At 47.5% G+C, this 24,310-nt stretch overlaps 1 protein-coding gene across 4 annotated transcripts; it reads left to right on the top strand.

Annotated features, from left to right (window-relative positions):
• Nucleotides 1-997: 997 nt before the first annotated feature.
• BSDC1 (BSD domain containing 1) lies at nucleotides 998-24,297 on the top strand. 4 transcript variants are annotated; one of them, XM_079931012.1, is made up of 11 exons: nucleotides 998-1,340; nucleotides 1,650-1,710; nucleotides 6,486-6,602; nucleotides 8,953-9,120; nucleotides 10,560-10,614; nucleotides 12,554-12,669; nucleotides 13,092-13,160; nucleotides 13,330-13,408; nucleotides 14,360-14,836; nucleotides 20,662-20,765; nucleotides 22,715-24,297. In XM_079931012.1, exons 1-11 carry the CDS (start codon nucleotides 1,234-1,236, stop codon nucleotides 22,745-22,747), a joined length of 1,386 nt encoding a protein of 461 aa, XP_079787138.1. In that variant the 5' UTR covers nucleotides 998-1,233; the 3' UTR covers nucleotides 22,748-24,297. The 4 variants fall into 4 exon arrangements, with proteins under 4 accessions (XP_079787138.1, XP_079787136.1, XP_079787135.1 ...); XM_079931010.1 differs by lacking the exon at nucleotides 998-1,340 and adding an exon at nucleotides 1,349-1,384 and having other exon boundaries at nucleotides 22,715-24,273; XM_079931009.1 differs by lacking the exons at nucleotides 998-1,340; nucleotides 22,715-24,297 and adding an exon at nucleotides 1,349-1,384 and having other exon boundaries at nucleotides 20,662-22,706.
• The last annotated feature ends 13 nt before the right edge of the window (nucleotides 24,298-24,310 follow it).

The raw sequence follows: 24,310 nt of genomic DNA, 5'->3' as shown, positions 1-24,310 counted from the left end.
TAAATAAATTTATTAAAAAAAAAGAAAGAAAAAATCCTGGAAAGAGGGAAAACAAAATGACGGGGGGTGGGGGGGGAGAATTACTAAAGCTACACCCATAGACAAGTGATGATAGATAACTAATAAAGACCTACTGTAGAGCACAAGAAATGCTTCTCAATACCCTGTAATGACCTATATGGGAAAAGAATCTAAAAAAGACTGGATATGTATGTATGTACAACTGAGTCACTTTGCTGTACAGCAGAAACTAACATAACGTTGTAAATCAACTGTACTCCAATAAAAACTAAAAAAAGAGAGAGAGACAATGGGATCTAGGCCAAAGTATAAGGGCGCAGATGCAGGCTGGTAGCAGATGAGGCAGTAAGAGCAGGGGAGGCTTCCTCCGGAAAATCTCTGCCTCTCTCTCTCTGTCTCTCCCTCCGTGTCTCTCTCTCTCTCTCTCTCTCTCTCTCTCTCTCTCACACACACACACACACACACACACACACACACACACACACACACTCAATCCCCCTCCTCCAGACTGTCTCAGGATTCCTCCAGACCACATCCAGCTCACGTTGTTTTGAGTTAGGTCGCCAAGGGCTGAGGTAACTAAATGTGTCTCCCCCATTTCCTGAGAGCCCCCCGCAGAGGCTGCATCGAAGTCACCTCTGAATTTTCCTCCACACACCTCCAAACCCCGGCCCAGAGCTCCGCAGACTGCGCTTGCTGAATTAGCCCGAAGAGACCCCAGGCAGCTGCTACGTGGCGGGTTTCATAAAGGGAGGCGGTCCTAGCCCTGCGCTCAGGGACGCAGACATTCGAGCTCCAAGCCGACTCGTTCCCTTCCTCCCCTCTACTTCCAGCAATCCGAGACCCCAGTCTCAGGGCTGATCTTGACCCAAAGCGGCCACCATATCGGATGTCAGTGGCTACCGAGAGAGGTTCGAAGTTGGTGGGGGTGGGGCTAACACTTGGGGTGGGGCCTGAAGACAGTGCTGGGTGAGGATTGGACCGAACGTTCAGGAGTCGAGTTTTATGTTTTTTTTATTTTTTATTTTTTAACATCTTTATTGGGATATAATTGCTTTACAATGGTGTGTTAGTTTCTGCTTTATAACAAAGTGAATCAGTTATACACATACATATGTTCCCATCTCTCTTCCCTCTTGCATCTCCCAAGAGCCGAGTTTTAAGTCCGAACTCTGGACCGAGACTGGACCTAGCTCAAGGAGGCGGAGCCTAATGAGGGAGCGGGGTGGAGATTGGGCTGAGGGCGGTGTCGGCGCGAGGATTGGGCCGCGCGCTCGGGGGCGGTGCTTGAGGGGGCGGTGTCGTGTCGGAGGTCAAAGGTCAGTAAATAGTGGTGATGTCATGCGGGCAAGATGGCGGAAGGGTGAGCCAGTCATCCACTTCTCGGGCGTTGGGCCCTGAATTCTCCCAGGGTTGGGGTGCTGGGCCAGGGTCCCCGCGGGGAACAGGAGGCTAGCTCGGGCCTGGACGGAGCTGAAAGGGCGGAGTGGAGTCTCAGCATGAGGGGGTGGGGAAGCGGCCTGCGAAGTCTCGGCCCGCGGGCCACATCTGAGGAGGGAACTGAGACCCGATTCTTGAGCGGGCGAGAGTCGCGCTGGGGGGCCGCCAGATGTGTCTGTCTTCCACAGGGAGGACGTGGGATGGTGGCGGAGCTGGCTGCAGCAGAGCTACCAGGCAGTCAAGGAGAAGGTAAGCCGGGCCGGCGCCCTTCCTACGGCAGGGCCCCGCGCCGCCTCACTGCAGCCTGGTCCGAGCCGTCCCGCCGGACCCGTGTAGGCTCCGGGCCTCAGGGATGAGGCCGACTTGGGCCCTACGGAAAGACAGACCCCAACTCAGACCAGTGTGACTCTAGCTACAGTGAAATAAATACGGTCTTAAAGCCTGCAGCGACCCTGTGGTAGGAATCCGTGGGAAGGAGCGGTTTATTTCCGCTTGGGAAATTCACAACTTCGTAGAAGAGAGAACATTTGATCTCGGCCTTGAAGAAAAAGAATTCTAGCGATAGAAACCTCCTCTAGTCATTCAAATATTAGAGTATATGCCACAGCCAGCACTGTCTGACTCTGTGGTCCTGAGGATACCGACGTTAGCCAAGCAGGTGCAATCCTGGACCTCCCAAAACTCACAGTCTAGTGGGGAAACAGCAATCCCTGTGGCCCGAGTGAGGCTTGGCTCTGCCGGTGGGTAATGCCATTGTGTGTTGCTGTTTCAGTCCATGCTAGTTCGTCAAAACCAACCCAACTGAATTCTGGAAAAAGTTAATTACTGTTTAGCTCAAGCAACTGGGGTGAGTCCTGCTTCAGGGCAGACTCCAAGAGGCTTCTGGCTTCAGTTAAATCAATCCTCTATTCTGGGAGCATTTGTAGTGTAACATCACTACAGCCCAGCAAAATCTGAGAGTGACCTGAGCTGTTTATGTGGTTGATGAAGACTCAGAGAATTTCAAGCTGAGGTTTAATAGGAGAGACCCCAAAAGAGCTTGCTTTTTGTTGAGTAGTCTACTGGAAGGAGAGTCTGATGTTCATTTAGCAAATGTTTTGTGAGGGCCTCCTGTGTGTTACCCTTAACGTTGGTCTTACCATAACTCATGAAAAATAGGTAGTTGGTTAGCCTTCCATCTTTGTTCCCTCATTTGAAGCAAGGGGAATGGGTGTTGTTTCTGCCTTTGACAGTTCCCCATTTGGAAAGAGAAAACTTAAATTTCCTATTCTTATATGAACCTAGGCAAGATATTTAACCTCTCAAAGCCTCAGTTCCTCATCTGTAAAGTGGGAATACTAATAATACCTACCTGCTAGGATTGTTGTGAGGATTAAATGATAATATATGTAAAGCACTAAGAACAATATCTAGCATACAGTAAGTACTAAATAAGTACTTATTTTTATTATTAAGTACTGAGAGCCGCGGGGAAACCTCTTAAATACCTGCAGTCCATTTTTCCTTCCATTTTGTTCTTGGTCTTTCAGTGCTTTCCTGGCCTTGCTTCCTTCCCTCCCTATGCTGGCTCCGTCTGGACCACTCAATTCCCAGCACCCCCAATTCTCTTGCACCCAATAGCATATATTGCCCCAGAAAATACAGCCCTTGGTGCTGTGATCTGCTTCCCTCTGCCCTTTCATTCCTCTGGGTGTGTGTGTGTGCTTGCTTGCCCACGGACACTAGTAGGGAAAGCCACGATGCTCTTTGGCCCACTGCAGATTCCCCAAACTCTCTGGGCTGGGGCCCCTCACCCTCCACCCCTGCCCCAGCAACTTTTTTCAATCTCACATTTGCTTCTCCCCTTGCCTTCAGAAACTTTCCCCAAACCTAACTCTTCCTCAAGTCCCCTGTCCAACCACTTCCTCTTTTACTTCCAGGAGACAAGCTCACCTCCTACTTTTTAAAATTTGAAGTCAATAACATGATCTCTCTTAACTCCCTCCCCACCCCTGAAGCCACTACACATAGACTTATCTATATAAACACTCAGCTTCACCTACCACTTGCCAAATCCAGTGGTGGTTTTCAGGTCTTATCTTTCTGGACCTTTCTGCTGCATTAGACGCTAGTGATCACTCTCTCTTTCCTGAAACTCTACTCCCTTGGCTTTTGTGGCATGATTCTCTCTCAGTTCTCCACATACTTCTCCAGGCTTTCACTTCCTCTTTCACGAATTCTTCTTCCTCTGCCTGCCCTTTAAAGGTGGTGTTTGAGGAACCTTATCCTCACACATTGCTTTGTTCACTCAACAAACTCTTTCATTTTAGGGAGACTCCTAATCCTTTTCTGTGAGATTTAGTATTTGAGGAGAGCTCTGGCTAGCCGGGTGTCCCAGATATCCCACAGTCACTGCAGATACTACATACCAAAATCATTGTCACCATCCTCTCTATAAACCCACTCCCCCTTCAGCATTTTCTTCCTCAGCTGGCAGCACTGCAATCATCCAGTCACCTAGTTTAGTTGCCAGTAGCTCTTCCCGACTCTTTCTTGTCCTGAGTCAAAACATCTATTTAATCACCAAATCCACCTTTTTTGCCTAGTATTTCTTGAACCAGTCCCATCTTCTCATCCTGACCAGCACTGTCCTTGTTCATTTTCTTCTATTTCCTTTCCTGGGCTATTGCAACAGCCTCCTGACAGGTCTTCCTCCATTTCTGATCTTGTCACTCTTGGACCTATAGTCCATGCCAGTCTCTGGAGTGACCTGTCAAAAACGTTAGTCTCATCATGTCCCACCTACTTCAGACTTTGGTGGTTCCCCATCACCAACAGGGCTGACCAGGCCCTCCAAGGTTGCCCTCTCAAGCTTTATCCCTCACCACTTCTGTGTTACCCTTTATTTTCATTAGGACTGAAGTGCTTGTAGGCCTCAGTAAACCCCAGGCCCCACCACGCCCAGGCTGCCTTAGTGACTCCTGCTCATTCTTTAAGGCTCAGACCAGGCCTGTCAACAAGTCTTCCCAACCTCCCCACAATACACCAGTCACTGCTCTGCCCTTGCACATCAGCACTGTTACGTGAGCATTTTCCCCAGTAGACTGTGACCTGGAGGGCTGGCACCATGTCTGTTCATATAGGTCCCCTAAGAGCTCACAGTCTAGTGAGGGAGACAACCATTCATCAAATAATCATGTAAATGGTTATGTAATTAAAATTGCCCTGGTACATACCAGTCTAACAAGCACACATTTTTTGAGTGCCTACTTTATGCCAGGCTCTATGTCAGACACTGGGAGAGCATCAGTGAACAAAAAACAAACGCTCTATGTTCACAGAGCTCACAGTTTATCCAGGAGGATAGATGCGAACAGGTAATTATAAATCTAAAGGACAGTAAATGTTAAAGAAGAGAAAGTGCAGGTGCCCATGAGCAGGGGAGCCAACCTACATCTGAAGGAAGTGACATGTAAACATAGCCAGGTGAGAGGGTTCGTTCATTGTGTTTGTTCGCTTGTTTTGAAGAGTTAGAACTATGTGTCAAGGAGAGGGAATGATGTGTTCAGATACCCTGAGTTAGGGAAGATGGTAGAACATTTGGGAAACTTGAGGAAGGCCAGCTGGAGCTCAGTGAGGGGCATCGTGGGAGGGGATGAGAGTCCGCCAGGGTGAGATTATATGGGCCTTGTAAGTGAAGGTAAAGATTTTATACTTGCCATAGGATACCATGTAATCACTGAAGAATGTAAAGCAGGGGCATCATGGTCTGCTCTGACTTACTAAGCTCCCACTGGTGTCACGAGGAGAAGGTAATAGAGGTATCTGATGCAACCTGGGAAAGGAGTCTGGTTGAAAGAGCAGGTTGGCCTGGACTAAGGTGGTGGTGGTATGGATGGAGAGAGAATTGATAAATGACTCTTCTACTCCAATTAAGGAGTCCTGAATCTGAAATGGAGCCATTCCCACTCGCAGAGAAGCCTCTGGCTGATAGATGAGATTGTCCCATTCAGAGACTTCCCAGGATGATGAAAACTAGGCAGGCTCTTCTGCAAAGAAAAAATCGCCAGAACATTCAAAAACATGTTTTTAAAATGTAGGTGATTATCCCTGTGTAAAATGAAAGGGCTTGAAGGGGTGAGCACAGTGATAGTCCGGGAACGTGTCTTAGAGTGGGTGAGGATGAAGCAAGACAAGGTAAGACTTAGACAAGAGCTGAGGGCCTGCTGTCTCACACTGGGTTTGAGTGCAGAGTGAGAGTCAGACCGGTCCGACAAGCAAGTATCAGTTCTGCCCAAAGGAGCTCTATGGATGAACAGAACCTTGGGGAATGGTGGAACCAAGGCGGCCTAGGAGAGAATCTGATCCAGTATTTCTTTTTACACCCCCTTTGTTGAATGTAAAAAATCACACACCTTTTTCACTGGTGTTGTCAAAAATTGCTCATAAAAGCTTTCTAAACTATTGCTGTTACCAGTACAACGTATTTATAAAACCTTTCACAAAAATAATTTCACCTACTGTCTCATGTTTCAACTGAATTTCCCTGTGACAAAAAAAGTAAAAATAGAAAACACTTTCCTTTGATTAAACACACACACATACCCCCCTTCTCTTTGTGTTTGAAATTGGAAACAAAGGTCATGACTTACAGCATAGCTAAGTGATGCATCAAAGTCTGTTTTGTTTTCAGACTGCTTGTGCCCCCTTCCCCATTCTGCTCATGAGAACTACTGATCTCTTCCACCTCCCTAATTTCCCAGGAGAAAACCGAGGGCTAGATGAGAGTTCCTCCTGGCCACATAGCTTATAAGTGTCTGGGCTGAGCTCAGTCCCCGTTCTCAGAGCAGCAGGAAGTTCCCCTGTGCTCTCTGCTGTTGGGTAATGCCAGGTCATGGAATTGGGACAAGTAAGCATTGTTTCTGAGCCCAGGCTTCCCATGTCACTGAGTTTTCCATGTTTCTGTATGATACTAACGCACAGGGAATAGGAACAAAGGGTGGTGGCACCAGCTGGCTCTGTCATCCCTCTCTGTCTTCCCTTAGTCCTCCGAAGCCTTGGAGTTCATGAAGCGGGACCTGACAGAGTTCACCCAGGTGGTGCAGCACGACACAGCCTGCACCATTGCAGCCACTGCCAGCGTGGTCAAGGAGAAGCTGGCTGTGAGTACCACCTACACCCTCCAAGTGACTTTCCCACATAGCCTGACCTGCCTGGGACCCTGGTGGGAGCTCCCAACCTTTCTACCGTTAAGTGATTATTTTTTCCCATAGGCTCCCATTTTGAAAATTGTGTCCGTCAAGCAAACAAGCTACATATGTTAAGTAATAATAAGCTTTCCCACTTCTGTATTGTTTTAGCAGATCGGCAAAGTCATTCATTGTAGACAATTTAGAAAATACAGATAAATAAAAGAAAAAGAAAGACCTAGAGATACCCGTAAGTCCCTCTCCCAGAGATTAACTACTGTTAATATTTGAGGAGTATATCCCTTATGTATACTTTCTTTTTCAAAACTGGGATCAAATGAACACCATGTTTCATAACCTAGTTTTTGACTTAATCATTGCAAACCTCGTTCTAGAGCATGCATAAATGGCATGGTATTCTGTTATGTGGATTTGACCAGTTCCTAGTTTCCTGTTTGTTTTTTCCAGTATTGTAAACAGTTACAGTGAACATGCTGATTGCTTAATCTTTCCCCTTAATATTTTTTTCCTAATAAGGTATTGGAAAGGATATAGGGTGAATATAGTTGTTTTAGACCTTTTAATATCTACTGTAAAACTGCTCTCCAGAAAGGTTTTGCCAACTTATATTCTTATTGGCCCTGGTTTTATCAATCAGAGATGTATAGTGGAATTCTCTTGTGAGATAGGAGTTAGATTCTAAAGTCAGCATGGAACTTGAAAATTGTATATGGTCAAAGATATCCCTGCAAACCTCAGATTTCCAATGAAGTATATAGTATACTAGTTTTGTATTACAGTTTCTCCTTTAGTATTGGAACAGATTTCAGTTTCTTTGATCATCAGCTGAATCAGTTGCCTAGTAATTAGAGGCCATGTTATGGAAAACATGTTATGGAGTTTTTATAGCCAAGCTTCTTTTGTTGAATCTTGTAAAATACTGTCTGCCTGCTAACCACAGCTACTGATGAGCATGAATGACAATTAGTAATTGAGCTGAACTGCTGCAAGTCCAGCCAGTAGCAGAGATGCCACTTGTTTCTTTCATTTATTTACTCCTTTTCTCATTCAACAAATATGATTATATACCTGTGCCAACATGTGCCAGGCACTATTGATAGTCTCTAGGTTTAAAATACCTGGGCAGCCTAATCAGGAGTAAATGTGACACTTTTCTACAAGGTTTGCAGAGCCTGGTCCTGTCTCTCAGCCTCCCATCCCTTCTTACTTATGTATGTATGTATTTATTTATTTATGGCTGCATTGGGTCTTCGTTGCTGCATGTGGGTTTCTCTAGTTGCAGCGAGTGGAGGCTACTCTTCATTGCAGTGCATGGGCTTCTCATTGCAGTGGCTTCTCTTGTTGCAGAGCACGGGCTCTAGGCATGCGGGTTTCAGTAGTTGTGGCACGCAGGCTCAGTAGTTGTGGCTCCCGGGCTTAGTTGCTCTGCAGCATGTGGGATCTTCCCGGACCAGGGCTTGAACCACTGTCCCCTGCATTGGCAGGCAGATTCTTAACCACTGCGCCACCAGGAAAGTCCCATCCCATCCCTTCTTGCTCAAGGGCATTCTGACCAGTGTGGCTCAAGATTGGTGCCCCACTTACCTCTTCTAGGAGGTCCATACATTGGCCCTCAGCTGGTCCCAGGTTTGCCTCTACACAAGGCTGTTTGTTCTCATCCTACCCATATGTCCTCAACCTTTCATACAAAATACTTCCTGAGCAATGATGATGATGAGATTGTAATATTACAGTACTGCTAGTTATTAAATGTTTGCCATGTGCTGGGCATTGTACACACCTTATCTCTTTTAATCTCCACAGTACCCCCCTGAAGGAAGTATATTTATCTGCATTTTACAGATAAGTAAACAGACTCTGAGAGGGTTTAGGTCTCATAACCAAAAAGTAGTAGAGCTGGGATTCAGATCCAAGACTGACCCCAAAGCTAGTACCGTTTCCATCACTCTACCCATAAGTCCTCTTCCCCACTGAATGTCTGTGGCATGGATCCTCCCCTGTCAATTTGTGATCAGCCTGGTCGACCTTGAAATTTTGTTGAAACAGCCAGTCAAGGAGCTCTGCTCTGACCTACACAGGCCTACTGTGGCCCTGTTCCGCACCCCCATCTGGGGGATGGGGACTCTGGCTGCCCCTCTCTCCTTCTCCAGCCCCAGAGATGGGGGTGAAAGGTCGTGAGCATTTCCGTGGTCCCCACACACAGTACACTTTGACCCCTGATGCTTCATACCTCCATACCCTGTACCCCAGTTTGCAGCCTGCTCCTGGGCCACTTGCTTCCTCTGTTGGCTTCTCTCTGCAGACTGAAGGCTCCTCGGGAGCAACGGAAAAAATGAAGAAAGGGCTGTCTGACTTCCTAGGGGTGATCTCCGACACCTTTGCACCCTCACCAGACAAAACCATTGACTGTGATGTCATCACCCTGATGGGCACACCCTCTGGCACGGCTGAGCCCTATGATGGCACCAAGGTATTCACTAGCGGCACTGGGCTCTAGCTTCTAACCTGAGCTCACAAAGCAGTACATGTTCATAAAAAATAAATACATGTATATAATTAAATTGGAGAATACCAATAAGCAAGAAGATAATAGTTTCTAAACCCGTAATCCCATCACTAAAAGAGAACCACTGATTCTTCGTTGGTGTATAACCTTCCATTTCTTTCTGCTTGCAAACACTGGTAAAGATAGTTTGGGGTTTTTCTTTTTAACAGAAAAAGCACTTTATACATGCAATTTTATAACCCACTTAAAAATTTGCAATTAACTATTAGCATCTTTCCTAATCACCATCATTTTTAATGTCTTTAAATTCTCGCAAGCGTATATAGCATAACTTATTCAGTCATTTCCTTAGTGCTGCACATTTGGATTCCTTTCAGCTTTCATCCATAATAAGGAATGCTCTGGACAGCATCTTTATGGGCATGATCTCCACATCTGTGTTATTTAAGACTAATTTCCAATAGGAATAAATGTACAGGGGGAGGATATCTTCAAAGCAATTAAATCAACAAGAATGGTAGTATATTTCTATTGCATTTTATCTTCTCACCATTACTTCTTTTTTTTTTTTTTTTAACATCTTTATTGGGGTATAATTGCTTTACAATGGTGTGTTAGTTTCTGCTTTATCACCATTACTTCTTATATTTTGTGGAGCGTTTTCTCCCAGATTCACAGTGTGGTGTCACAGCAGTTTGGCCTTCTTCATAGCATTTTACCACATTGAATTTCAATTCCAAACATGATTTTTCAAGCATGTTTTTCAGCACTAGTATTAGCACCACCACTTAGTACACATTTAAGTGGATTGTGAAAATTTTTTAATTATAGGATTTTAAATTATAACAGTGAATCACCAAAATCGCTTGCTGAAGTTGTGATACAGCCAGCCCATGCTTCCTGCAATAATGAGGAAGGAAGGACGGGCTTTCCGTTTACCAGCTAAAGTTTGCCACTCCTGTGGCCCTAATGGGAACACAGATTGCAGAACACAATGGCAGACTGGCTATGAAATTAAGAAATTCTTGATGAATTGTTTTAATTTGAGGGAGTTAAATATTTCAAAATTTGCCAGTAAATTTTGCACTTTATTAATATACTTGCACTAACATTTTTCATATCTCACATAATTCAAAACCATTTTATACATATAATTTTATAGCCTCCTTACCCTTTATTTTCTTAGTTTCCAGGGGTGGAATACTGGGTGAAAGACCATTTTTCTAGGAGCCCCAGTTTTGGACTCCTAGCCCAGTGCTCCACTCCATAGCCCACAGTGTTAATTGCCAGGTGCCCTGTGGGTATGGTAGCCAACAGGGGAGAAGCTGGTTGTGGTTGATCGGCAGAGAGGGGTTGCTGTCTATCCCCATCACCCCAGAATTTCTGTTCTCTGTTTTTTTTAGGCTCGCCTTTATAGCCTGCAGTCAGACCCAGCAACCTACTGCAATGAACCAGATGGTGAGGGGGTAGCACTGAGGGGGCAGGCTTGCTGGGCAGGGAGACCAAGCGGGTCTGGATTGTGCACCCTGTTTGTCTCTGGTACCAGTGGCCAGGCACCCCCTGTGTAGAGGGACCAGAGTGGAGCTAGTTTGACCCTTACATCTGGTGGGATGGGTTGATGGTCCCCCTTCCTCCCTGAACCCAGACTGTCTTCATCCCCTTCTACAGAGGCTTTGCTCCTCTCGTCCCTCATCCTCAGCTTAGGCTCCTTCCCAGCCTGCTGCCCTGCCTGCCTTCCCTTTGGCCTGTTTGCTAAGCTCCTGCTGTGCAGCAAGCCCCAGGATGGGAACCAGACACCAGAAATGAGTCAAACCCTCAACCAACCCTGTCCAGACCTCCAGGAACCTGCTGTTAGGAGACAGAAACAGGGAATAAAGCAAAGATACTAGCGATAGAGTGACTTGACTGCTTCCACAGAAAGAGGGGAGCAGTGGGATCCCAGAAGATGGCATGTAACCCAACCTGGGAAACCTAGCATGTGACACCTGAATTGAGGTTTTAAGGATGAATTAGAAGTAAACTAATTTTACTTTTAGAAGTGGGGGAAGGGTATTCAAGCAGGACAACAGGAATTTGAAGTTCTCGAAAAACCTAGGCATTTGGGAAGGCCAGACAAAGGGTGCATGTGAGGAAATGAGGGCAGTGAGAGCTGCCAGGGGCACCAGACTGGAAAGGCTTTGGGTACCAGACTAAGCAGTTGGAATTTTGTCCTAAAAGGCTCAAGATAGTGGTTCTTAACCTTTTTTTAAGTCACAAAGGCCTTTAAAAATCTGTTGAAAATAACAAGCCCTCTCTCAACAGAATTTTATATGCATATGGGAATTCTTTAACCCTTTGAAGCCTATCTTTGGACCATAGCCTGAAATGCCCTCCTGTACAGAACTGTTGAAGCGTTTTGAGACCTGATGTGATCAGATTTTGCATTTTATAGAAGAGCCTTCAGGCAGTGTTTTGTAGGATGAAATAGAGAGGGAGAGACGGAAGATGGGAAGACCAGTTAGGAGGCTTGATAGGAATCTTCATGTCAGAGGTAAAGCCGGAACCAGGGAAGGGGCGGGTGGAATGAGGAGGAAGGTATGCATGTATAAAAGACGCTGAGGAAGTGGAGTCCAGAGTGACTCCATAAGGGAGGAGTCTGGGAGGGCCTCCAGCTCTCCAGTGGATGAGTGGGTAGGACAGGTGGGCGGGGGAAGAAAATGAATACACGTTGTATTTGCAGCATATGTGCAGGTGGATGTGTCCAGGCACCTGGACCTCTGGATCTGGAGCCCAGAAAGGCAGCCTGAGCTGCAAAGACACACTGAAGAATTGTCAGTGGGAGGAAGAGGTTGAAACTCATGGTTTAGTGGAGGTTATCTTGGGGGAAAATGGAAAACGAGAAGAGATAAGGAAAGGAAAAAGAGGAGCCCACTGAAGACTCAGATGGAACAACGAAAGAAGTGGGAGGAAATATACAAAGAGTGAGAAGCCAGGAGAGAAGAGGGCTTCAAGAGGAAGGTAGTGGCTCCCAGGGCAGAAACTGTAGGATGGTCACATGAGGAGGAGGACAGAGAATCTGCCACTGGATTTGGCAACATAGGGTCACTGGTGGTAACCTGAGAATAGCTGTTTCAGAGAGGAGAGGATTCAGTAGCCAAGTGCAGTGGGATAAAAAGCAGGCAGGCATGGGAGAGAGTGGAGACTGCAGCCCCTCCCAGTGATCACTTAGGGGCCATGCCCTGATATCAAGCTTACCCACCCCTTCACCCTGCCTGACCCCCCACCTTGGGCCATATGGCTTTGGAAAAACCTTAAGTTTTCCTCATTGTCCATGTCCAGGCTTAGGTGTGATTTCTCTAGGCCCAGTGTTCTTTCTCCAGACCCACAGAACTGACCATCAGTGTCTGTCCCTCTGCAGGGCCCCTGGAGTTGTTTGACACCTGGCTTTCCCAGTTCTGCTTGGAGGAGAAGAAGGGGGAGATCTCAGAGCTCCTTGTAGGCAGCCCCTCCATCCGGGCCCTCTACACCAAGATGGTGAGGGCCTAGCCGGCAGGACCTCAACCAACTCCCGGCCTGAGGTGTGGGGAGGTGGGAGGGACATGTCCAGAGTCATTGTGGAGTCCTCTGGCCTAGAGAGCAGCAGGAGGCCCTGAGGAGCCAAACCAGCCAGCTCCTGAGCCAAGAATCCACATGGGGGAAACTAATTTGCCAGGCTTCTGGCAATCATGGTGAGAAATGGAAGGGCTGGCAAAGCCTGGTGGGAGTTCTTTTCTCCCTCCTTGGCCAAGCTGGGCCAGGAAGGTGGGTCTGGGGGGTGGAAGTGCTCTAAGAATCACTACTCAGCCACTTATCCCATCTGATATCCAGAGTGGCTGGGAGCTGGCTGATGAGGCTGGGAACATAGACCCCCACATAACCACTCCCAAAGTCTCATCTCCACTGTCCCCTCCCTCCAGGTGCCTGTAGCTGTTTCCCATTCAGAATTCTGGCAGCGGTATTTCTATAAAGTCCATCAACTAGAGCAGGTATGCTGGCCTAACCAGGGAAGGTCCTCCACTCAGCCATGAGGGAAGGGGGTTGGATTTTGTTGAGGGAAGAAGGGGACAGAGGGTGCCAAGAGTTCTGGGGTCAGGACCAGAGTCTGGGAAAGAGGGTTCCCTGACTGCTCCTGGCCATCTACTCCCCCACATTCAGGAGCAGGCCCGGAGGGATGCCCTGAAGCAGCGTGCAGAACAGAGCATCTCTGAAGAGCCTGGCTGGGAGGAAGAAGAAGGTAAGAGGTATTGAGAGGTGATGAGAAAGTACCAAGTCCTGCCTGTGGGAGACTGTCTGGGCCATTCTCTCTGAAGCCTGGAGGGACGTGGCACCCCAGGGAAGAGGAGGGAATGAATATGGTGTTTGCTAATGCCAAGGATACACTGAGCTAACAAGGGGTTGTTTACCAAAGCTGGTGGATCCCAGGTTTAGGTACAGAAATCACATGTGTCACTTGAAGCAGATTTCCCTGCTAGCCCATGGACCAGTACTTAAGAGTAGGGGATGCTTATTGAAATTCCAGATTCCCTTCTTCCACTTCTAAATAAGACTCTATGGACATGTGGCCAAACTTGTATTTTTAACAAGCTCCACTGGTAATGTTAATGACCAGCCAGACTTGGGAACTGCTGGCTTAGGGACAGAGCTGAGCTTCCTTTACCTGGTAGCTCAGCTTAGGACAGTGTGTGGGAGCCACCTGCATGGTATGTTAACACAGTTACTAAGTGCTTATATTATATGCCCAACCTGTACTAAAAGCTTTACATGTATGGTCCTTACCACAACTTCATTATCCCTCTTTTGCAAATGAGGCAGATAGGTTAAAGAAGAGTTAAGTGTCTCGCCCAAGATCATGCACGTGGGATATAGCAGAGCCCAACCTGAACCTCAAACTGATTGACTTTAAAGTCTTTGCTTTCTAAGCTATAATATTATCTTGAGCTGCACTGCTAGAAGCTGAGTGCCCACCAGGCATGTGCTATGCCTCAAGGGTGGGAGAGAGTTTGACCAACAGGGATTATCTGCAGAAGAATTGTGATGGAGAGGGAGGTGAGGAAACTGGCACCCATTAGTTTTGGTTAGAGCAAACTTTGGTGGGAACCTGAGGTCTGTTTTCAGAGAGCTCCAAGGTTGTCTTGGGGCTAACCAGGGTACATCACTCTCTTTCCCTACCTTTCTCTCTTGACAGAGGAGCTTGTGGGCATTTCACCCACATCTCCAAAAGAGGCCAAGGTTCCTGTGGCCAAAACTTCCACACCCCTTGAAGGAGGACCTGGCCCCCGGAGTCCCTGTGAAGAGAATCTGGTGACCCCGGTTGAGGCTCCAACAGAGGTGACTCCATCGGAGAGCAGTGAGAGCATCTCCCTCGTGACACAGATTGCCAAACCCACCCCTGCATCTGAGGCACCAGTGCTGCCCAAGGACCTGTCCCAAAAGCTTCTAGAGGCATCTTTGGAGGAACAGGACCTGGCTGTGGATGTGGGCGAGACTGGACCCCCACCCCTAGCTCAGTCCAAGCCCCACACCCCTGCTGGCCGCCCCAGCGGTCCAGAGCCCCGGCCTCCAGCCAGAGTAGAGACTCTCAGGGAGGAGGTACTCACAGACTTACGGGTGTTTGAGCTGAATTCAGACAGCGGGAAGTCTACACCCTCCAATGGAAAAAAAGGTAAGCCATGGGCTTCCCTGGTGGCGCAGTGGTTGAGAGTCCGCCTGCCGATGCAGGGGACACGGGTTCGTGCCCCAGTCTGGGAAGATCCCACATGCCGCGGAGCGGCTGGGCCCGTGAGCCATGGCCGCTGAGCCTGTGCGTCCGGAGCCTGTGCTCCGCAATTGGAGAGGCTACAACAGTGAGAGGCCCGCGTACCGCAAAAAAAAAAAAAAAAAAAGGTAAGCCAAGGCCAAAGCCCAGGGAGCGTGTGCGGACAGGGCAGGTGAGAGTTGCCACCTCACAAGGCAGACTTGTCTTCTTGTCCCATGTGAGGATCCTAGGAGCAGATGGCCTTCATTTGTGCTACTGATGATGATGATGACAGCTACTATATTATGATGACAGCTACTGTAGTATTTATTATACCCTATTCCATCAATTCCAAGATGCATTTATTCTCTGAAATTAGGATGCATCTTACAGTTGTTGGGGTTTTAGATTCAACAAAATAAGGTTTATGTCAAATCATGTGTTAAGGATGTAATATTGCATTTAATTTCTCAGTTACCAGGGGAGCTTGTTAATTTCCAGTTTACAACTCACAACTCCATATAACTGTCCTCATTTTACAGATGAAGAAAGTGAGCCTCAGAGATGTTAAGTAACTTGCTCAAATTCACACGGCCAGGAAGTAGCAAGCCCAGATTCAGACCCAGCTCTGTCTGACCTGAAACCCATGCCCTTAACTACCACACTGTGTCAGTTTCTATCCTTTTGAACAGTTCAACTTTGGGGTGGGAACTCCTGTGACATTGATTGCTGTCAAGGGTCTTCTTCCATGGATGACCTCAGGAAAGTCAGTTAGCTTCCCTAGGCCTGTGTTAATTGTTATTATTATAAAATATATAAACAAAACTTACATGTACAGCTTAAAGAAGAATAAAATGAATACTCATGAACTTGCAGTGACCCAGCTTAAGTAATAGAGCTTTAGTTTCTTATCTGCATAATGAAATTTTAGACTGTAGACACTTTGACTTTATGTCAAGGGGGGGACCTCTCTCTAACTCCTGCAATTAAAGGACAGTGATGGCTCTGGTGTCAGCTTGTTTTGCCACATCCAAAATACCTCTCCAGAGATAGCCAATTGTCAGCAAGACCTCCCCTCAGCTCCTCACATGCAGGCATCCCGTCTGCCAACACTCAGCACCAGTTGGCCACAAAGCTTGCCCAGCAGGTGAGCACTGGCCTACTGGCAGTGAGGGACTGGCTTACTGCAGTGGATGGGGAAACAGGCTGATTTCCAGTTTCCAACACAGTGTTTTCCGTCTGACTCTGATTCAGTGAGGTCATCCATTGAGCTCCTACCCACTCTTTATAAGACACTGAGGAGGGAGGGGTAAAGGCTGCAGTCTATGATGAGGCATGAAGCAGTATGAGACAGGCTTGGTACAGGAGGAGTTCAGAGAAAGAAGGAACCTCTGCGCATCAGCAGGTGTTTCACCAAGGAGACAGGCATTGTATAGGAGAGTTGGAGAGTTTGCGGCAGGTGCGCAGGGAGCGGTAGTCCAAGCTGAGGGGGCCTGCAAAGTCCCCCACATGTCAGATTGTGTGTTGGGGACATGGGGCACATTGAAGCGGGTGACCAAAGCCCACGTTTCTGTATTGTTCCCAGGAGAGGGAGGAACAAGAACTTAAAATCTTAAGCCGAATTCAGAAAGTTGGACTTGGTGCCACAAAGCAGCAGGGCATGCTGCTTATATGCCCAACCTGTACTAAAAGCTTTACATATAGAGGCTAAGGGCTCAGGCTCTGGAGTTCAGACAGTTCTGGGTTCAAATCCCAACTTTGCTCATAAGCCATGTGACTTCAGAAAAGGTACTGATCTTCTCTAAGCCTCCATTTTCTCCTCTGTAAGTTGGGGGTAATTATTTCCTGATAGGTCCTCAGTTAGGGAAGAAATTTGGGTAGAGCCCTGCTTTGGGGAGATGATGCAGATAATACGTACCATTCTCTGAGCACTTTCCATGTGTCTGTATAGCTCTGTGCTAAGCACTTGATATGCATATCACTCAATCCTCACAAAAATCCTGAGATCTGTGAGATTTTCCCTTTTTTTTTTACTGGTAGGAAACTGAGATCAATCACCCATCCAGTAGGTATTTAGAAAAGTGTGACATTGCCTTTAGGAGAGTGAGGAGTAGGTGATGGACCCAATATGTGTTGTGTGGTTGCTGGGTGGATGGTACGAAGGGTCCATTTGAGATAATGGTCGTGAATTTTAAGAGACACCAGTCAGCACAGTAGTACTTTTGTCCAGCCACATTCAGTTGCTCAGGTGCAGGCACAGAGCAGATGGGGAGTTGGACTTAATCAGGGTTCAGGTTTACCCAGGTGAACTCAAAAAGACAAGAGTCCAAGTGTATGCAAGAAGTGATCAGAATGATGGTTCATGGAATCTGAGCTGGGTAAGGGAGGGAATAACAGTGAAACAGTTGGAAGGTTAAAGAATTATTGTTTCCATTGGGAATTGGGCTATTGGAGAGAGTGATGAGAAAAAATGAATGGTGGGTAGAGACTGGAAGAAATGAGATTATGGGGAAGATGCAGCATAAGCTCTTAACAGTGCGCTATACTTCCTCTAATGCACTGGGGGATTCGCAAAAGGAGGGCCGGGGGATTCAGTGCAGGAGACCCACCAGAAGTAGTTGTAGTCACTTAATGGGGGGAAGCTGGGGTCTTAGACTAGAGTGGGACAGTAGGGACAGAGTAAAGGGAGGAAGGATCTTAAAAGAGGCCTGGAGGCAGAGTGACTCCTTCTCCCTCTTTGTCCAGATGACATGAGGGAGGCTTGGTCTCTGGATACAGCAGTCTCTGGAGGTGGCCCAGCCACAGGGACCTCTAAGGTTCCAGGGTGATGCCTGTCATTGCAGAGCTGCTTCCCACCTGTATATTGTGCCGAGATCCATTTGAGCAAGGAGACTAGACTTACCCTGCTCAGGCTCCCTCAGCAGGGAGCAGAGAGGGGAGATTAGGGCAGGCCCTGTGGCCTGCGGACTGGAAGGAGCTCTGGGCTTAAAGCCCCACTTCACTACTGACTGACCTGGGAGTGGCTTTTGCTTCCATTTCTTCTCTGGAGAAGCAAAGAGCCAATTAAACAGAATAAAATGAGCTGTGAGTGACAGCACCATGAGGTTAATAATCACCTGAAAACTCCCCTTTCTTACAAACAAAAGAAAACAGTAAAACTTCATCATGAAATCTTAAATTGTTGTTGCATAGATCAGTTCTCTGCCACGTGCACAGTGTAAAGGAGAGCTTAGTACTCTCATTGTGTGACAGGACAGGGTGGTGGGAGGAAGCAGGTGGCAGAGAAAGTCCAGATTCACATCTCTGCCACTCAGAGCCTTTGTTTCCTCACCTGTAAATTGGGACTGTTAATACCTATCCCAGAGGGTGGGTGTAAAGTGCTCCAAAAATGTTAGCTGATGCTTTCTTTTTTACCCCAAAGGGTCTGCCCTAGCATTTAAGCCTGAAGAGGAGAGTTTCAAATCCCTAGAGGGCAACCTGGGGTTAGGAAAAGCTGTCATGACCACAGCCACAGCTCTGGAGGGAGAGATCAGCCGGGAGTCCAGCTTCTAACCCACAGGAAGCCTGCACTGACAGGGAGCCAGACGCAAGCCACCAAGAGTGTCCTGAAAGCACAGGGAGCCTTAGATGTGGAGTCAGAAGAACTGGGTCTTGGTTGCAGATCTGCCCCTGACTGGGTGTGGGACCATGTGTAAAATTACTTAACTCTGGGACCAGGCCTTTAACAGCTCCATTTGTTAAATATCCACTGTGTATATATGTTACAGGCACTTTACATGATACTGCTAATTTTAACACTGTTGTATCTCAACTGCAGGCCAAGGTCTATACAGAATCATCTAGGTACCTGTTTATAATGCAGAATTCTGGGTCACCACCTACACCTCCTGAATCTAAATGAGGGGGGATGGGAAGACAGGAATCTGCATTCTAATAAGCTCCTCCAGTGGTTCTTTGCAAAGAGGGTGGTTTTATCCTTATTTTATAAATAAACTGAAGCCCAGAATAACTTGCCCAAGACTACACAATAGATAAAAGAGTTAGGGTTCCACCCAGGTTTGCTTGCCTCCAGAGACCCTGCTGTTACCACACCACTTAGGGCTAGCTGGGTGACTAGAGAACAGTGCAAGAACCCGAATAAGGAATGCGGAGGCCAGGCTTGGGGAGGTCTCAGAGCCTGGGTGCATGGTGAGGAACAAGCTGGACAGGAAGAAACAAGGTATTTACAGGTGGTGCCATTGGGGGATCAGAGCTTACTCTTTTTTTTTTTTTTTTTTTTTAGAGCTTACTCTTTTTAAAGGTGCTTTTTAAAAAAAATGATTACAAAGTAATATGTGTTCATTTAAAAAAATATATTACCCCATGACCTCATCACCTAGTGATAATTATTGTTAGTATTCTTGTGGGTGTTTTGCTCATTCTCTCTGTATGTGTGCATGCATCTGTGAGTGTATTTTTTTAATGGAATCATACTGCATATACTCTTTTTTTTACAGGAACTATTTTTGTAGTTTTCTTCTTACTAATAACTTTCACATGTACATTTTTTTTATATTGCCTGTAAGAAAGCATACCCAAATATGAATGTTTGGAGCAGTAGTTGTCAAACCTTAGCAGGCATCAGAATTACCTAGAACAGGGAGGAGTAAATGTTTTCTGCACAGAGCCAGGTCACAAATATTTTAGGCTTTTGGGGACATACAGTTTCTGTCCCAGCTCTGTCGTTTCAGCATGAAAGCAGTCATAGACAATATGTCAACAAGTGGCCATGGCTGTGTTCCAAAATTTTATTTCCAAAAGCAGACAGTAGGCTGGATTTGGTCCACAGGCCATAGTTTGCCAACCCCTGATTTAGAGAAAGAGTCCACGAATATTTACTGAGTACAAACTATTTGTTCTAGTCACTTGGAATACATAAGAAAACAGAAGATCCCCGTCCTCGGGAGCTCACATTCCAGCTCCTCTACTATTAGACAGTAAGCATAGTGAATCTGATTATGTAATACACTAGAAAGTGGTAAATACAATAGAAAAAAGAACAACCAGAGCAGAGTGAGGGGTCAGGGTGCAACTGAAGATAGGACAGTCTGGGTAGGCCACGTTTAGATGGTGAGATTTGAGTAAAGGTGTGAAGGAAGCGAGTGAGTTGGCCTGTGGGTATCTGAGGAAGAGTTCCAGGTACAGGGAACAGTCCTTGCAAAGGCCCTAGGTGGGAATGTGCCTGGTGTGTTTCAGGAGTAGCAGGATCAGTGTAGGTAGAAGGGAGTGATTGAGGAGGAAGAGGTTCATTGTTTATTTCTTCTGGAAAATTTCCATGGCCCCTAGGGAGCTTCTGGACCACAGTACTTCTCCACTATTCAGTAACTTGCTTTTTCTCACTTAATAGTTTAAGACTATTTTGCCATGTATATAAATGTTTTATAGCCTAACCTTTAAAAGCCACATAATGTTCCATCATATGACTATACCATTTATTTTTGTAATTCCCTATCAGTGAACTTTCAGGTAGTTTTTTAAGTTTTCATCACTGTAACAGCACTACAGTGAACATCCTTTTGGTTAAATTTTTTTACTGAATCCAGGATTTTTCCTTAAAATAGATTCCTAAAAGTGGGATCACTGAGCCAGAGAAAGCAGAATGTAAAGACGTTTGGTGTGTATTTGTCAGGCCTTTCTAAAGAGTTCCATCACCCCCAGCTACAACCTCTTCACATACCCCTTCCTGTCTCTCACACTATGGATCATGGTTCCAGGCTCAAGCACAGACATCAGTGAGGACTGGGAGAAGGACTTTGACTTGGACATGACTGAAGAAGAAGTGCAGATGGCACTTTCCAAAGTGGATGCTTCCGGTGAGGTGAGTCGGCCTGGTTGGCCACAGGGAGGCAAGCACAATGATTCCGGGTCTGAGGACTCTCCCTGCCAAGCCCGACTGTCCCTGCAAGGTGGATCCCACTCCTATCTGAGGTGGCAGGCTGCGGGAAGGAAGCTAGGGCCTCCCACTCAGGCCCTGAACAGTAGTCATTAGCAGGGTCCGCTTCCCCTCAGTTCCAGGGGGATGGATGGGGGAGTTCTTGACCTTAGCTCCTATCAGAATCACCTGAGGAACTACTAAAAAATACAGATGCCAGGGCTTCCCTGGTGGCGCAGTGGTTGAGAGTCTGCCTGCCGATGCAGGGGACACGGGTTCATGCCCTGGTCCGGGAAGATCCCACATGCCGCGGAGCGGCTGGGCCCGTGAGCCATGGCCGCTGAGCCTGCGCGTCCGGAGCCTGTGCTCCGCAACGGGAGAGGCCACAGCGGTGAGAGGCCCGCGTACCGCAAAAAAAAAAATAAAAATAAATAAAAAATACAGATGCCAAACCCTGCCCCAGACCTTTTGACTCATGGTCGCCAGGTGTGGGACCTGAGCAGATTTCTGGCCTTGGAGACAAAAGACGATGTGATCACTTAACCTGAGCCTCTGTTTCCCCATCTAAAACATGGCACTGATCATTATAATTTCATATGCTGTGGTAGATGATGCATGTGCACACCTTAGGCATAGTGCCTGGGGACATGGGCGCACTAATAGACGTTCCTGAAACCACCACAAAACAGTCATAAGCTCAGAGGCCTATTATTCTTATTCTTCACTTCCTCTCAGAATCAAGGATGGTCGTTTTGAATGAGAGGCTGGGCAAAAGTCTCTCATAGCTAATAAGGGACAGGACTGAGGCTCCAGCCCACACATCTGATTCAAGTCAGTGTTATATCCACTGTCACACAAGAACCCCATGATTCCTTCCAACATGTAGCTCAGGAACCTGCTATAAAGAGGTGAACAGAGTAGAGAGAATGGGAAGGGCCTTGTTTTTCATGCTGAGAGACTGAAGCCCAGAGGGAGGTAGTGACCTACACAAGAGTATTTTACACCTGTGACCTCACTATACCCGGGGTAGAGAAGGCCCATGGCACCTCTTATGCCACGTGGCCTTCATGGCTTTGGTGTCTTTGCAGCCCTCTTTAAAACCCGACATACAGGGCTTCCCTGGTGGCGCAGTGGTTGAGAGTCCACCTGCCGATGCAGGGGACACGGGTTCGTGCCCCGGTCCGGGAAGATCCCACATGCCGCGGAGCAGCTAGGCCCGTGAGCCATGGCTGCTGAGCCTGCGTGTCCGGAGCCTGTGCTCCACAACAGGAGAGGCCACAACAGCAAGAGGCCCGCGTACTGCAAAAAAAAAAAAAAAAAAAAAAAAAAAAACCCGACATACAATATATCTGAACAGAATTATTTATATCAGGGGATCTGCTGATATGAAGAGAGGCCAAGAGACAGTTGCCTGGGGAGACTTCAGCTGGGGATTAGGGTGCTGGAGCCCCTAGTGAAAGCCCTGCGAGCACCTGTAGTCCAGTGCCACGCTTGCTTCTGATCACAGCACCACTGTAAAGTTCCCTGCCTCTCAGGGCCATATTCTTACCTGCTCCGCAGGAGACAAGTTCTCCTTCGGGGATTGACTGACGGGCTTCTTGTAGTCAGGGCGTCCCCTTGTGGTGTCCAGTGTTGGTTGGTAGAAGCATTTCCTTTGAGTCTGGAACCATCAGAACAGCAGGCCCACCGCTTGGGCAGAGGGCAGCTCTGCTCCCCAGACATTCCTTGAAGCAAGTGGTTCGCTCTGAGAGGAGGCCGGGTATGGCCTGGGGGAGTTGGGGCTGGGGCTGCGGGGAGGGCTGTCCCGAATTGGAGGCAGCCGGGGAGCTTGGGTCTCAGCTTGACTCAGAGGAGTAATACGTGTTTGTGCTCTCCATTATCCCCTCCCTTTGCAGCTGGAAGATGTAGAGTGGGAGGACTGGGAATGAGGGGAGCCAGAGCAAGCCGCTCCCCTACCCACAGCACTTCCCACCTCCCTCGCTCGTCTCCGCCCGGCCCTGGAAGACACTGACTAAGAATGTCCCCCAAATGGCCTCTGTCAGCCAGAGCTCTAGGCAGATTCTGGGTTGTTCCTTGTTGGCCCTTTGGCCCTCTGCTCACATCTGGGAAGGGGCTTGCTAAATCCAAACCAGGAACTCTGACTTGTGCCAATCATAGGATGACCCGAGGGGGAGGAAACCTACCCCCCTCACCAGAAGAGCCTACATTTCTCTGCTGAACACCACTGTTCCTGGGGACTCTTGCTGGGAAGTCCCAATGGATAGCCCTAGCCCATCTGCCTGTGTAGGCAGAGGCCAAGCTACCAGTCTCTTGGAGGATGCCGAGAAAACACACTCTGTCACCCATAAGCAGGCAAAGAAGGCCATGCCACCTGCCCTTGGCTAGACAGGGATGGTGAACACATTTTGGTTCCTGTCCCAGCGGGTAAGAGGCATTCATTTCTGGGAAATTTGCCTCTCTTAGGAATCTCCCCCTCCCAGGCATCTTCCATTCCTGGAAAGGTTCCTTGTGGTTCAGAATCTAGAGACCAAACTCCCTCCTTTTACCCAGTCCAGGCTGGTATGTCCCCAACGCCTTTCCCAAGGCTTCTTCATGTCAGATGCACCCGAGTCCTTAGCCCAGCTGTGCCACCTGCAAGAGTGCTCTTGCTCTTCTTCCCCTCCCCAAGAAGGGAGGGGGCCACTTCAGGCCCTTCTGTGTGTTGCCTGGCGGGATACCTTGTCCAACCAGCTACCCACCTCGACTCCCCTGTAGTGTAGGACACAAGCCAGCTACCAGCGGTACAGAGCAGTGATCAAAGCTGAGTACTTACAACTCTGGTAAGCCCAACTTCTCCGCCTCATCCCTTCTGCATCTTGAAGGGATATGCTGGGGGTGAGCTTCTTGAGACTGTCATCAGGTTTCTGCAAAAGCTCTTCTTCCTGAAGGCAGATCCAATCCTTGTGGCTCTCACCCCCCACTCTGGTAAAAGCTGCACCTCTCTTGGGGGGATGAGGGGCTGCAGGAATCCCTGGAGACCCTGGTGCTTCACGATGCTGCTCTGGTGATTCTTGTATATAATCTGGTGTGTTCACCAATGATTTAAAGTGATTGTGGTCAGGGGCGCCAAGAGAGTGGTGGTCACTTCCACTTCAAACCTTCAATGAGGGGGTGGGATGGAGAGAATGCTGAATCTTTTTTTGATGGGATGGGGTTTTTCTCTTTGTAATTATTTCTTTAGTTTAATTAACCTTTTGGTTGTTTGTGCAATATTATATATTTTAAATTATAATGTATCTCCCCAGAGTATTTTGTAGCCGGGAAAAGAAAAAAGGAAAAAAAAAAGACTCTAACAGCTGTTAGTTTTGTAATTAAAAAAGAAAGAAAAAAGAACTTTGTCCTGAACCTTTTCCAGACTTGCCGTTAACAGCTATTAAAGAGATTCAACAGAAGCTGGAAGGTGTCTGGGGCTCTGTTCTTGTACCCTACGGCAGCTGCCCCAGAGCCAGGGC

This window comes from Stenella coeruleoalba, assembly GCF_951394435.1.
Source record: "Stenella coeruleoalba genome assembly, chromosome: 1".
Lineage (NCBI taxonomy): Eukaryota > Metazoa > Chordata > Mammalia > Artiodactyla > Delphinidae > Stenella > Stenella coeruleoalba.
Note: the sequence above shows the minus strand (reverse complement) of the source record. Positions and strands in the feature narration are given on the sequence as shown.